General features: G+C 40.3%; 2 protein-coding genes across 5 annotated transcripts in view; one reads left to right on the top strand and one right to left on the bottom strand.

Annotated features, from left to right (window-relative positions):
• The window catches only part of STXBP4 (syntaxin binding protein 4), a 79,634-nt gene extending 69,541 nt beyond the window's left edge, over window positions 1-10,093 (bottom strand). The window contains exons 1-4 of one of the 4 annotated variants that reach the window (XM_071451365.1): window positions 9,958-10,093; window positions 8,426-8,476; window positions 1,151-1,224; window positions 857-952 (exon numbers count right to left, since the gene is read on the bottom strand). In XM_071451365.1, coding sequence (XP_071307466.1) covers window positions 857-952; window positions 1,151-1,224; window positions 8,426-8,463 — 208 coding nt within the window. In that variant the 5' untranslated portion in view covers window positions 8,464-8,476; window positions 9,958-10,093. The other 3 variants (XM_071451366.1, XM_071451363.1, XM_071451362.1) reach the window with 3 other exon arrangements.
• Window positions 10,094-10,181: 88 nt separating this feature from the next.
• COX11 (cytochrome c oxidase copper chaperone COX11) lies at window positions 10,182-14,681 on the top strand. Its single transcript, XM_071451300.1, has 4 exons — window positions 10,182-10,472; window positions 10,539-10,694; window positions 11,776-11,901; window positions 12,411-14,681. Exons 1-4 carry the CDS (start codon window positions 10,236-10,238, stop codon window positions 12,591-12,593), a joined length of 702 nt encoding a protein of 233 aa, XP_071307401.1. The 5' UTR covers window positions 10,182-10,235; the 3' UTR covers window positions 12,594-14,681.
• Window positions 14,682-14,766: the final 85 nt, after the last annotated feature.

Here is a 14,766-nt window from a genome sequence, read left to right as displayed (position 1 = left end):
GCACCTGATCCTAAGTAAGGCAGATAATTGAAATAAGACTAGAACCTATAAATCAATCTTACTAACAACAGAATAGCCAGCAAAAATAACTGTCATTTAGCTATTTTTACTACTTACACACAGCAAAAATACTTTTGAGACTAGAATTTATAGTTTACAGTTGTGGAACTAATTTTATTTGACTCTTGCTCTTAACATTATTGTAAGTTACCATGTGTAGATATATTAATGTTTCAGACATCAATAAAGTCAGTTAAAAGATTTTTTAGAACCAATTCTACCTTTAACCTCCTGAAAATCTCAAGTTTAGGAAGTTGATGCAGATTATTTCAAATGATCATTTTGCACAAGACAAGCTAGAATCTCAAAAAAAAACCCATACAGAGACCTAGGATGGAAATCTGTAGCTTAATTATTGCACTCTACTGAGAGTAATTTCTTCTCTCCACACAGACCTTAGCCACCAGCACACCAACATTAAAAAAATAGTAATAAAAATTATCAGAACTAATTAAAAATACTAGGTTTATACAGGAAACCTCACTCTTATACCTTATACATTAGAAGTGATTCAGCATCTCAACACTCACTCAACAGAGGTGCCAATTGCCAGAAAGATTGCCAGTTGCCTTCACCAGCCATATCTAGATTTGAACACATTTTCAAGACCTGAGTGTATTAAAATCTTTTTCCATAAAGGTTCCAAGTTTCATTTATTTATCTTAAAGTAAGCTAACACCTCATAGATCCTGACCAAACCATATTATTTTAAATATCCTTACCCATAAAGTAAAACAGACTTTGACAGCTTTTTATATGCAGTGTGTTTGTAGCCAAAAAAGTTAAAATTACTTACTATCTATAGCAGCCACGCCCCCAGGTAGAATTCTCTTTATGAAAATCCCATAATCTTCTGCTGTTTGCGCCCGATAACCTCCAATAATTTTAACTCCTGAACAACAAACAAAAAGACAAAAGTGAAAAATTGGTTATTCCACCTGTGGTTAGAATTGGTTATTCTATTGTGGCAAATGTATTTGCAGTCAAATCCATGAAAGTGAAATAAACTTTCCTGATGCCAGGTATGAGCTGGCAAAGGTGTTTTTAGGTTTGATTTCCTCAGAGTAACAGAATGTGCAATCTTAGTTACCTAATCCATTCTGGCAATCAGAGAAAGAGATGCGGTGAACTGCTCGATTTATTCCATGAGGGCCCATAATGGTCCTAAGGAGCAAAATAAAATCAAATTACAGAAATGTAGGTAGAGCTATGTTAACAAAGAAGAAATTACAGTGACTGTGTTTTCAACTCAAATACAAACCCAAACCAACTTTCTCCACTGACAACTTCATATTGTTTGATATCTATGAGCCACCATCTCTCCAGCCAAAAATCAATCTGTTCATCACAAATATCAGATGAAAAGGTACAATAAATATACAGAATTTACTTCCTTTTCCCCCACAGCTGAACTGTGAATCCCAGGCTGAACTGTGAATCCCACTTTGTGTAATAAAGGCATTGTGATTAAATATAAACAAAAGTCCACAAGCTGGTCCATCTTAACATTTAGGCAAGAAAAACATACCATAAACATCAGTTTTCATTAGGTAATGAATATTTGAACAAAAGCACAGCTAAGTCAATGCATAAAATTATTTCCTAAGATATCTAAAATAGAATTTTTTATATTTATGGACATAATCTTTTCCCAAATCTACTTATTTCTTCACTCAACATTGATTTCTGTCTCTATTGTAAAAAAGGTTTCTTTCCAAACTCTTTTGCCTGATCCTCTGTGTACCTTCCCACTCCAAGGGGAAACACCAGGATGGCACTTGGAATTGTAAAAAGGCAGAGAAATATTTTGAAGGCAGTTGATCATGCAAGAGACTTAAAAAAGAATACAAAGTAAAATTAAGAGTTTTGAAACTTAAATTTACAATTTCATCAGACTCATGACCAGCACACTGCTCTGAGAATGCAGAGTATTAAGAATGGAAATAAATCCAGATTACCCTTTACCAGGTTTTATTATCATGTAGATGAATTATGGGTAAAAAAAAAAAAGTTAGTTGTATTATATCTCCTCTGTCCTTTCACTGCAATATTTTTGAAGAAGACTCAGCAGATCTCTTCTAGAAAAGAGCAGAAGCACTACTGAGGTTTTTCTGCTTTGACCTACATATTGCTCTACATTAGATAGAGCTGTATTTTCTAGAGGGTCCTAGTGAAATGTAAAAACAAGAATTCATTAGCAGGGTGGGAAAGAAGATCAAAGTGGAGGACACAGTGACCCAAATCCTTCCAACCTAATCCAGCACACAGCCTGAACTCTATGCCTGAAACTGGGTACATCTGCAAAAGCCAGAGTACATCATTAAAAGGTGCTGTGCCAGAAGGAAGATAGAAATCCAGAAAGTTCAAATGTTCTTAAATTCTAGCACTAGCCAAGAGATCCAGCTTCTAAAGAACATCTGCAGTTCTTTTGGTTTTGGAAAAGAAACTGGATGAGATTTGTTTATCAAATGATAAGCACTAGCTCTGAAAAGCAACAATTTCCCAAAATCTCATATTTCCAAGTATTTGCAAAATTAGCCTTTGCTTTAGAAAGGCTGACCACAAGAAGAGACCTAATAATTCTAATAACCTTTAAAAACAAAAAGTAAACATATGCTTCGAGCACTGTGTAATTTTCACTGTAGTATTTCTTGAAGGATTTGTTTCACAGGCTAAAAAGAAATAACAAAACCCAGTGGATTTGGTGTGTGTTTGACAGGACTGCACATGACCATGCCATGATATGTCAGAGCATAAGGTACCCTTTGTAAGGCTAAAAGTGAACCAAACTGCTTTTACTTAATCACAGCCTGAAAGGAAGAACAAATCCCCAAGCCCAATATTTATTTAAGAATACCCTTTGGACAACCTCCTACTCCATGACAAGAACAGAGTATTTTCCATTACTACCCAGTACTGTCACTGCAATTATTCCACAAATTGGTTTTGAGGCTGAAGGACAGCATCCCAGTCATGCTTTGTCCTGCTCTGAAATCTTAAACAAGGTATACTGATCTTTAAAATAGGCAATTATTCTTTTTTTTTTTCTCTTGCCTTTTGCTGCTTACTGCTGTTGGTTTTGCTTCCCTCTCAGCAGTTTTCATACTGCAGTTTTTGGTAAAAATTAAAAAGCAAGAACAGAAGTTACTTCAACCTCACACAAACCGACACAGAGGTTTTACTTTTGCAAAGTCTGAAAAGATCAAATCTCAGACTTTAGGTCTGAAGTTTAGAGTTTGCCAGAAATTGTAGAACCTCTTTAAATACTACCATATAAAACAATAATGAAATATGATCAAATATAACAATAGGACAATCAATAGGAAAGAATCTACATTTTCAGAAGTAACTGGCAATGCTTTCCAAAGAGAGATCCTAACGGAACTAAAATGGATTCTGACAAAGAAGACACAGAGAACACACAACTAATTGTTATTATTAGTCAGTGGAGAGGAGTAAGGTATCTCTGAAACACTGGAATTGTGATGCTGCCACCTACAATGAGAAATAACTGACACTGTGGACAGACAACTTTTACAAGGTACTCAGGTCTGTTTATGCTCTAAAACTAAATCCCTCCAACACATGCAGTTTAAAATTACTTGATCACATAAAGGCAAAACCAAAGATTTTCAAATGCCCCAAATTTGTTTAGCATATCACATCTAGTCGACTTTCAGTGTTAGGGTTTTTTTCCCCCATATAACACAGATCTTCAAGTCAAGCTACTTGTCATTGTTCTAACAAAATAAACAGAGCTTTAACAATTTCACTGTAAAATGACTTGGGTACTTGGGTTCAGTACCCATCCAACATTTATTTTATGTCATCAATTTCAATATTTGTGAAATATTAGAATATTTTTCCCAGAGCTTTAGAAACATGCTCAACAGTATAAATAAGGAAATATACTTTTAAACCAGTTGGCAGTAGTAACAAAAAATAATTCAATGTTTTTTGCAGAAAAATATGCAAATTAAATAATCAGTTGTCACTACTCATTTTTTGAGGTCAGGCAAAAGTATCTGTAAGGAAGGTTTAGCACACAGAGAAGATGTGAGGCAAGACATGAAATAAACAAGTAAAACTCACCAAAATTTACACTATAACCTTCTTATACTGAAAAATACTAAACTCAACACTCTAGCTGAAGTCCTGGAATGCTAACAGACTAAGAGTGCAACATTTTGTCTAGATGCTCCAGTAAAGGCAATTAAAATGAACCTGCTTCTATTACTTTTTAGCAGCATACACAAAGAAGTTCAACAACTTTGGGTTTTATTTCTTTTAGTACTTATCAGAACACACAGATCCAGATATTCATCTGATCTCCATTCCTGAGAAATTATAAGTCATTTATGTGCACAAACAAAACATTTACCTATGTTTATCAACGGGACAATAATACACTTTACTGACAAAACACATATCACTTGACACACAAAAATCTAAATTATAAACTCTGGCTGTTGATGAAAAGAAGCTGAAAATTATCAGCTTTTAAAGGATCTTTCCTGTACTTTGCCCAATTACAGACTAGAGCAATGCCCTCAGAACTGAATGGTTCAGCATACCAGTATAAGAGAGAGAGACCATCAAAACGCTCTGGTTCATCTTCAGCTCCTGGAGAAAGCAAGGACATCCTTCAGCCCAGCAGGAAAAACAAGGACAACACAACCAAAACACACTGGAGGTTTCCAGTTCAGCCGGATAAAGGTTATGAGCAGGATGATTTCTGCTAACAACTAAAAAACCCAAACACAGAGCTCCAGCTGAGCGTTCTGCCTACTTAATCTTCTCTGAAAGCCTCTGCGTCACATGCACTAATTCACCTAGAGAGGTAATGCTTACTTTTTCTCTCTTTGAAACGGCCATTTAGAGCAACTTTAAAGATTGATAAATGCAAAGGACAAAATTTACTACACTGTGATTAAGCAATCTAGATCCAGCAGCCAAAGGCAAATGCGATGATTAAAAGCAACTTATTTCCTCCCGGTCTTCTAAAAATTATTTACATACACCCTGCAAACAAGGTCAAAAGCAGTAACTCATGACCTTTCTAAAGCAATCTTCCTAGCAGACTGCATTATGCACAGCCACACAAAAGGGAAAGCCAACAAAGCAGACTGGGAGTATTAATGAAACAAATGCCATTATGCTATTACTTCTCATTCTCAATCACGGTACTGGCTTGTGCCATGATCTAACTTGATTTTTAGACTTTCAAGATACAGCAGTCAAAAGTCAACACAGAACTTGGGTTATTTATTTTCTCTAGAAATACAAGCTGACATGTACTTTTCTGTGAAAGGAAATAAAACTGCCAAATTTATGTCATTACACTGCGAATAATGTAGTTTAAGAAGTCAAATGTATCACCCTTGTTCCCAGAGGTCAGATCCTGTGACAGGAGACTTGGTCTTGCAGAGAAATGCACATTTTCAGAAATTCTGATCATTGACACCAGTTTGGTTAATGAATGTTTCCTTCCAGGCTTGCCACAGAAGCACCCCTACTACTCCCCCTCTCTCAAAAGATCATAACATGACTGAGCTTGAAATGAAAGCCTACTACCCTGTGTTCACTGAGGGCTTTAAGTAGAAAGGTGAATCCTCTCTAGCCAGGAGCAGCCCTGTGATCAGACAGCATCTGTCAGGCCTGGAGGTGCAGCAGGAGGGCTGGCTATGCCAGGAATGTAAAAGCTTATCTCAGGCACTTTTTTTTTTTTTTTTTTTTTTTTAAAGCTGCAGTGACTGTGGTTTCATTAGCAGATAATCCTTCTGGGGAAAGGATGCCTTTGCTGAGAGACAACTTGCTGAACAGCGTTCATAGAGAGTGGTCAGTCCTGAAAGCCTGCAATGCACACACAGAAGGAGCAGAGTGACCCACCACAGATTAAGGAGCAGATCAGAGATGGAAATGGGAACATAAAGCAGCCTTCCCAGTTCCCAAATAGTGAAAAACCCCACTGGCACAGTGACCACATCCATTCAGAGACGGAAATTTGCCCCTTTGCAGCATTTCCTCAGTCAGCTCACTCTGCTGCTGTTACCGGCATTACGGAAAAGCCATTGATATTGTAAGCCTCATTTCAATTAGATTTGCTCTAGGCAAGGTTACAGAAGATAAAGTACCAATAGATTTTCTCCAACAAAATGAGCTCTGTATTTAACACCAGTGGAGTTCAATTTGTGGTATCAATATCAGGAGCATTTGTCAAAATACATCACTCAGACCAACCAGCGTCACATTTTCTGCTATAGAAATCCCCCAATTAACACATGGCTCAAGGCTCTCCAATTTCCTTGTTAAAAAGCAAAAAGTTATTTTTATTAAACCAGACATAACAAACTTCTGCACAATTTAAGCAGGTATAAAGTAGTATTAACCTTATTGCTCTGATTTTATTAGCTATTACCAGTAATACATGACTTGTTCAGAAGATTGCTCCTCCACCCCTTCTTCAAAGTAAACTGTGCTTTGTTCAGCTTCCTGAACTCATCTCCAAGGCTTCTATCCCTCTTTACCTTCAAATTCTGTTGCTGTGCTGCTTTTAATGAATGACAGCATTATTGCTTCTCTTGCAAGTGCTCTGCCTTTCAAGAACACGCTCAGAAGAACACAAATTACTTTTTACTTCCAGAAAGATCTAGGAAAATTGTAATTCAAAACTCCATGAAATTTAGTATAAATAAGTAAGACTAAATGTTCAAGAGCTGTTGTTAAGTAAGATTCATTTCCAAACAGCTGGAAAACTATTCCATTCTAGCCACATTTATAACTACAGCTTGCCTCTCCCAAGGGAAGTTTTGCAATGCTTTAGCAACTGAGATGGATTACATGATATTTTAGCAGATGACAAAAAGATTTCCAGAATCTTTGGAAGTTCGATTCACAAGATCTTTTTTGTTATAAACAAACCAAAAGCCTTTTACAAAAATCCTATACAAATCCATGATACAACTGCAGCTTTTCAGCTTCCCTAACCCCAAGTTCAGATTTTAAGGACCATAGGCAAAGGAATGCTGTATCATACATCATGGATGAGCACTCAGTGTGATCCATCCAAACCCACTCATTATTCAAAATACATTCTGCTGATTAGGCTAGAAAACATGGGTCATTATATGGCAACTGTTAAGCCTAAAAAAAACTTAGGCAACATTGTAATTGTGGAGAAGCATGAATGGTTCGAAGCTAACCCCCTGCACAGAGAAGAAAGGTATGATTTAAAGTTCAGGTAAACCTCAGTTAACATATAACCAAGTCTTGGAAGCATCATCTCCTACAAGAAATAAAAGTACAGAAAATGACAGCCTGCCATCAGTATGCAGCTGAAGTGCAGTTTTAGGTGCCTTTCCTGTTCATCTCTAATGTGAAAAACCACCTTTGGAATACACTGACCTAGGAACTACTCATGTAAACTACTCATCTTTCACATGACTCTAGCAAGCCACAGCTGTCTGAAAGATGTATCTTTGTGATCACATAGAATTTCCATCAGACAAGCAGAGTTTTGGCTTCTTCAGGTCCCAGTAAAAAGCAGGTCAGCTTTTTGAATGTTTTGTGGGTTTTCTTTTCTAACCAATCAAATTATTTATGAGGTGGCATAATTCTAAATCTATGTTAAATTTTTTATTATTCTTCTGAATACTCTTTACTGGATTCTATTGCACAAGTACAACAAACATGGTAAGTCCAGCAAGAGCTGCCTGTGCCTGGTTTTAATTCTGGTTTTGATGAGAGCATTGGCGTGGTTATTTGGCAGTTTGGAAAGGGTCTGGAGTTACACTTTTCAATCATGACTGAATCCATGTTTGACATTTAGAATCTGATCCAACTTCTAAGTAGATAAGATTATGTTTTACAGAATGAACATAATTTTTTTATATCCTGTGACATTGGTAAAAAATATAATGGTTCCTAAGTACTACATATAAAATATTAAAGGTATAGAAACAGAGTAATCTGAAAAAGTAATGCACTGTAATACAAAACCTCTAGTCTTATGCTACTGCAGGTACCCCAGATGTACAAAGAAGTGACCTACTATATACAAGCATGTTTTCATAATTCAGAAGCATTAAATTAAGAAATCTCTATGCAGGGTTTTATCTCTACAAAACAAGTCCTAACCAAGTGCCAATTAAATTAATGAAAAGCTTAAGGGACAATTCCTTCCTTAAAGTGTAAATTCACTGGTGTTGGTGTCAGCTTTCCTACGACATTACTGCAGGCTATTTCAATATCAAAGTTATTTTTCTTTAAGTCTTCATCAAGACAAGATCCTACCAAAGAAACTGCAAAAATTTTAATATTATAATCCATTAATTGTATTTCTGCATCTAGGGAAAAAAGTACTTACTCCTTCTCTGTATTTGTGAGGGGATCTGCACTGGACATCTTCTTAGAAGCACTATTAAAATAAAAGTTAAAAATTAAGAGCTCTGACACATGAAGAACAGGCTCCTACAGGATCAAAATCTTCTAAAATAGGAAAAAAAAACAGATTACAATTCTAGGATGATACAACATAACTGCTGAAGGCAAAGACAATCCCTTTTTTCCCCATGTAAAGTTACTTGGAAAGGGAGTGGTGTTTTGTGTGTCTTGTTTTCTCATGTTTTTTTAACTTACACTCTGGTATTTAGTGTCTCTGAACTTCTCACATGAAGTATGTAGAACAGGCCAAAACACACAAAATGGGCTTACACACCACTAATGTAGCAAAAGCCCCAGAAATTCACATTGTGTTTTTATTAGTACATACAACAGGTTGACAGGAAATACAACCATGGATGTACTGAACCACAGTCATTTCAGAAAGTGCTAAAAAAGCATTAATGCAAAAAAGATCAGTTTGTATCAGCAGTAGGAAATCTTCCTGACCTTGTGAGGTGCATGGCTGAACCCTCACATGCCACAACCCAGAACAGGAATTATTTCCAAAACAAGAGGGGCAAGAAACTCTCCTAACACACAGGCAAAGGCAGCACAGGTGCTCCTGGCACCAATGTCACACCATGGACCCTGGCCAAGATACAGCAGAATCCCCAGGTGGTGTGAGCCTCCAAAAACCACTCCAATTCCTGCATGTCTGTACTTATTGTGTGAAAAAGATGTTAAATCCACGTTGGAATGCCACAAATCTCCTGCAGTAAACATTTTCAGGTTTTGCTCACTAAAGAGCCAAAAAAACAGTCATCTGAAGACAGGGGAAATAACACAGTATGGCTACACCGAGCCTTTACCATTCTCTTATTCAACGTGGAAAATGAAGAAGTACCAGGAGCTGCCAGTCCTTGTGTGATTCACCTTACTGGAACCACCACAGAAGAGAGACACAGCTCTAAAGTAGTAAATTCAAGTATTGCTACAGCAAATTTTATTACAGTGCATGGCACCAGCCGTGTGAAAAACTATTGTTTGTGAACTTGACGGACTCTGCCCGTCCTCAGGTTACCGCTGTTTACTAACAACGCTCGCTACCTCTGCAGCGTCAGTACCTCTGCCTGAACAAAACCAAATCCCTAGAAATGAAAATAACGAGAAGCAAAGCACCGGAGCAAAAAGGAACAAACAAACAACCGGTGTCAAGTGTCTACAATAGGGGAGAAACTGCAGGCCCCGGAAGCACCACCCGGAGCAGCCCCGCACCCAGCGCCCGTCCTGGGGCCGCCAGCGCGGAATAACCTGAAGGACAACCTGAGGTATCTGCGGGACCCGGGTCACGCCTCTGGTACCAGGTCCCTCCGGTGCGGTGTACCTGCGGGACCACTGCCCTCCCGGTGACCCCGCTCCTGGCCGGCCTTTCGGTGCCACTCCCGTCCAGCACAGCCCACTCGGTGCGGGACCGGAGGCGTGGAACCCCGCCGGCCTGTGGGCTGCTCCAGTTACCTCGTACACAACCTGCACCCGAGCCGTCCCGCTGGCGAGCGAAGCGGGAGCACGGGGGGCTCCGCCGGGACCCCCTCGCTCAGCGCGCTCTGAGGGGGCCCACAGGGCAATGATGGGATGGCGACTCGACTCGGCCCGCCCCCACCCTCTAATTTCCCTCCTTCTCTCCCGCCCTCTACTTTCCCTCCTTCTCTCCCGCCCTGTTCCCGCCTCCGTCCCGCCCCGTTTCCCGCCCCGTTCTCCCCGCCGCCCATCCCGAGAGCCCCCGCGCTGCGGTCATGGCGCTGTGCGGGCGGGGTTGGGCGCGCTGTGCCCGCGGGCTGCGGCTCGGGGCCTTGCCTCGGCCCGGGCTCTGCGGGACCCGCGGTGTGCGGGGCTCCAACCCCTTCACGCGGCAGCAGGAGGAGGAGTGGCGGCGTCGGAACCGCTCGGCCGTGGGCTACATCGCGGCGGCGGCCGTGGGCATGGTGGGGCTGTCGTACGCGGCCGTGCCGCTCTACCGCCTCTACTGCCAGGTACGAGGGGCCCGCGGCCGGCGCCGGTTCCGCGGGCGCGGGGCCCTCACTGCCCTTCCCTGACAGGCCACGGGGCTCGGCGGGACGGCGGGCACGGGGGGCGACGCGGAGCGGATCGAGCGCATGGAGCCCGTGCGGGACCGGCTCATCAGGGTCACGTTCAACGCCGACACGCACGCCAGCATCCAGTGGAACTTCAAACCGCAGCAGAGCGAGATCTACGTGAGTCACCGCCTTCCCCCCGCGCAGAGCCCTGGGTACGGTCGGACCTTTCCGATCACTCGGTCCGACCGTGCAGCCGGCGCTGTAACCACTAAACCACAGCACCCACACCAGGTCCAGCGCCTCTTGGGCAGCTCCCGCCATGGGGACTCCACCACCTCCCTGGGCAGCCCTTCCCAAAGCCTGACCACACCAACAGTGGAAAATGTTTCTGATATGTAATGGCAGTCTCCCCTGTCTCATCCCAAGGCCGTTTCCTCTCGTGCTCTCAGTGCAGGCACGGCAGAAGGGCCGATCCCCACATCGCTACACGCTCTCGTCAGTAGTTCCAGAGAGCAGTGATGTTCCACTGGAGCCTCCTCTTCTTGAGACTGAACAACCCCAGACATGTTCTCTAGAACTTATATCAGCTTTGCTGCCCTTTGCTGGACATGCTCCAGCACTGCAATGTCCTTTTTACAGGACATTGCGTGTAGCTGGTCCTCTGCCACCCCGTAAACCTACTGAAAGTTATTGAAACTATGTATATACTTCATGGTATATACACCACATGCATGTTGTACATACACCATAAAAGTATGTATATATACTTAACAATATACAGTATAACAACGTATATAAATCTGTACCATTTCTCCTATTGCCCTATCCTTATAGGAACTTTTTTTAATATTTAAAAAATCACAAATTAACTCTTCTGTTTCAAATTAGTTCTCAAAATAAGGAGTTATGCTTCTTAATAGTTTGAGTCCAGTACTGAAAGAATAACCTCAGAAATTAAATGCACACCATATCTAAATCTGCATATTTAAAATGCTCTGTGTGCTGTTGAACTGCTGAGGATAATAATAGACTCAGGCAAAATGGGTAAGATTAAAAATACGTAGAACAGTATTGAAGCTTTTAATTTTGAATATGGCTGAATTGCATGTAATCAAAACTATTTGTGAAATAACCAATTTGAAGCAGCAATAGCGAAAATTAATTCTAGATAAAATGTAAAGAACTTGGTTTGAGGGGTGGAGGGCTGCAGTGAATTAAAAAAAAAAAATAAAAATCACTGTACAATTATGTCACACAGGTGGTACCAGGAGAGACTGCACTGGCATTTTATAAAGCAAAAAATCCTACTGATAAACCAGTAATTGGAATTTCCACCTACAACGTTGTCCCCTTTGAAGCAGGACAGTATTTCAATAAAATACAAGTAAGTATGAACAAAGCAAAGATTGCATTTTCCTTTACACAAAAGAAAACAGTTACCCATAAATTGCATTTTAACCCTGGACAACATTCTTCCTATGCCAATATTTAAAGAAAATACCTTGTTTTTTTCAAATGATAAAGTGCATCAATTCATTCTTAGCTTTACTGTCCTTACATCAAGCTGCTCATCCCATCAGAGTGGCTCCAAAATCTCTGTTATTTAGTACCACTCTGAGGGCAGGCAGAATGATGTGAGCTGGCCTGGCTCCTTGATGTCTTTACACACTTCATTAAAAGCTAATATATTTTTTTCTATATCACCAGTAACAAAATTTTGACAGTAACAAAATTGCTGTCTTGTTGCTCATCTTATCGATCCTTCCCAGGATTTTAGGGGTGTAAAGGGAATGAGAGTTTATTTTAAACCATTAAGATTTCTTTCATGTTGGCAGAGATAAAATTTATCATCACTATTGTCTAATTGTGGATTTTTTTCCCTCCCACCTGCAGTGTTTTTGTTTTGAAGAACAGAGGCTAAATCCTCAGGAGGAAGTGGACATGCCTGTCTTTTTCTACATTGACCCAGAGTTTGCAGAGGACCCTAAAATGGCTAAAGTTGATTTGATCACTCTCTCTTACACCTTCTTTGAAGCAAAGGAAGGACAGAAGTTGCCACTTCCTGGGTATCAGTAACAGGCCTTCTCTACAAAATCTGACTTCTGCTACATCTGAGTGCCAGTTTTGATGCTGTTTTTCCTTGGAAGAAAAAACTGCAGGAGTACTATGAAATTATACTATTAAATCTCCATGGGCACATGCTGTTATGAAAGTATATGTATATATTTTTTTTTTGGAAACCAACTTAATGTATCCCTATTTCTTAGGGATAGTATTTCTTCATCAGACAGTGGAAGGGAACACACTGTTCCTGAAGTAGAGAGGGTTTTCTCAGGCCATCTTTTTGTAAGATGTTATCTGAATACCACAAGGCAAATTTTTAAACCAATGTATAAATTAAGAACTTCTTTTAAATACAGAAGAAAAAATCAGTTGATAACTAAAATTCCATTGCTGGCTCCGGAAAATAACTTGCATGTTCAGTTACTTTAGAAGAAGGTAAACCCAGATAATAAATTAAGGTAATCTCATAACTAAACAAAGTTAGACTACTATTTCTGTGTAAGCCTCCCTGGCACAGGAGGAGAAGATGATTCAGAAGGTGATGCACCCTCTCATGTTATTACTGAATCAGTAGTTCATTTGGTAAGAGCAGACTGCTCTAAAGCTGTTATCATGAGAACAGTACTTTAAGTGTAAGCACATCAGATCTCTGGGATGGCTTCCATTTGGAAACACCATCTTATTTCTGTGTTGTGTCCCACTCATTTGAAGTATGTGTGGTGCTGTTGTGTGCACTTTGCCTCTGCAGAGGGCTCTACACTGGGCACCTCCACAGGAGACAGGCCTTGCTTGTGTCTGACATGCTTTGAGGGTAGGGCAGGGTATAACAACTGCTCCGAATTGCAGCTGAATGAACAGCAGAGGTGTCTCCTCAAAAACCAAGACCAGCCCAGTCAGGGGCTGAGTTGGCCTGAGCCTGCTCAGCAGTGCAGCAGCCCTCCAGGGGGACTCTTTTACCACCAGAACACATAAGTGGTGTTTATGTAACTTTTGGGCATTATCTGTGCAGTAGGTCTAATAACACTTCATCGCTGCCTTGCAAACCAGGAGCAAGTTGTAGAGCAAGTTCAAGTAGCCTGCTCATTTTCAGACAGAAATTGGTATCAGCCAGTATCTCTTATGCTGGGCCATGTCTTTCTACACCTTCCAGCAGAGATGCACTAAAGTAAGAGTGATGTTGGTTAGCTTAGACTCTGAAAAGGCAATGGTAACTTCCAGTTACTTAAGTCTCAATTATATTTGCATACAGTTACACAAAAACTGCTTTTTTGAAAATAAATGGATGCTATCTTTAAAATCCATTATTGTACCAATTACTTGTGTTGGTTAAACAGATTTTGGATGACATACAGGGCTTCACTGTTTATTAATGAAAACTTTTTATTCTTTCATCTCTCTAATGCATTTTATTCAGCAGAACATATGAAGCCCACACAAGTGAAATATATCTGTATGAAGATAGCAGCAAGCTTTATAAATCCAGTATGCTTCAGGGAATAAAAGTAACATCAAGACAAATCTCTGAATCCAGGCTAGGGGAAAAAAACCCCCCAACTTCTTACCTCAGTTTTCTTTAGTCCATTGTCCTTCTGAAAGCTGAACTGATTATGGCAGTTCTCCACACATTGCTTTATTCTGGCCACTTTCTTTAGAAGAAAAGGAGTATGCCCCTGGCAAGTGGCAGTTCCATAAAAATGTGGGTTCTCTGCCTGAGTTTGAAAGCCCAAATTTGCACAGATACTGAGCACATTCCCTCTGTAACACCACCTCTAACCTTGGTCATTAGCCAATTCCCTTCCATCTCTCTGTGACCATTTGTGGGATTCACATTTTCTGAGAGAAGCAGAGAAGAGAATGATCAAAACAATTTGTTGCTCCTGTTCTTTTGTGAACATGTGGAATGTGCTGGAAGATTATTTACCTGAAGGAATCTGATAATTGGATTCTGGTGTGTTTTGTTTTCTTGACCAGTCTCTGCAAGCTGTGTCGTGACGCTCAGTCAGGAGACAGTCACAAGATTTTGTGCAGTTGAGTTCTTGTTCAGTTTCAGTTTAGATGTAGTGTAATATAGTACAATAAAGTAATTAATTAGCCTTCTGATATCATGGAGTCAGATGCATCCTTCTTCCCAGACGTTGGGGTCACCCTGCTAACCCGACAAGCGTTGTGCTGCTGCAAACACGGA

Source organism: Agelaius tricolor, unplaced genomic scaffold, assembly GCF_023055355.1.
Source record: "Agelaius tricolor isolate 1412-34295 unplaced genomic scaffold, bAgeTri1.0.p SCAF_32, whole genome shotgun sequence".
In the NCBI taxonomy this organism is placed as follows: domain Eukaryota; kingdom Metazoa; phylum Chordata; class Aves; order Passeriformes; family Icteridae; genus Agelaius; species Agelaius tricolor.
This window is presented reverse-complemented; position numbering and strand designations above follow the sequence as displayed.

What these genes read in the sequence shown, in the direction of transcription:
- COX11 (XM_071451300.1), top strand. Translation starts at nt 10,236, where the DNA reads ATGGCGCTGTGCGGGCGGGGTTGGGCGCGCTGTGCCCGCGGGCTGCGG. An exon ending in TCTACCGCCTCTACTGCCAG is followed by an intron (nt 10,473 to 10,538) that starts GTACGAGGGGCC and finishes CTTCCCTGACAG; the next exon opens with GCCACGGGGCTCGGCGGGAC. An exon ending in AGTATTTCAATAAAATACAA is followed by an intron (nt 11,902 to 12,410) that starts GTAAGTATGAAC and finishes TCCCACCTGCAG; the next exon opens with TGTTTTTGTTTTGAAGAACA.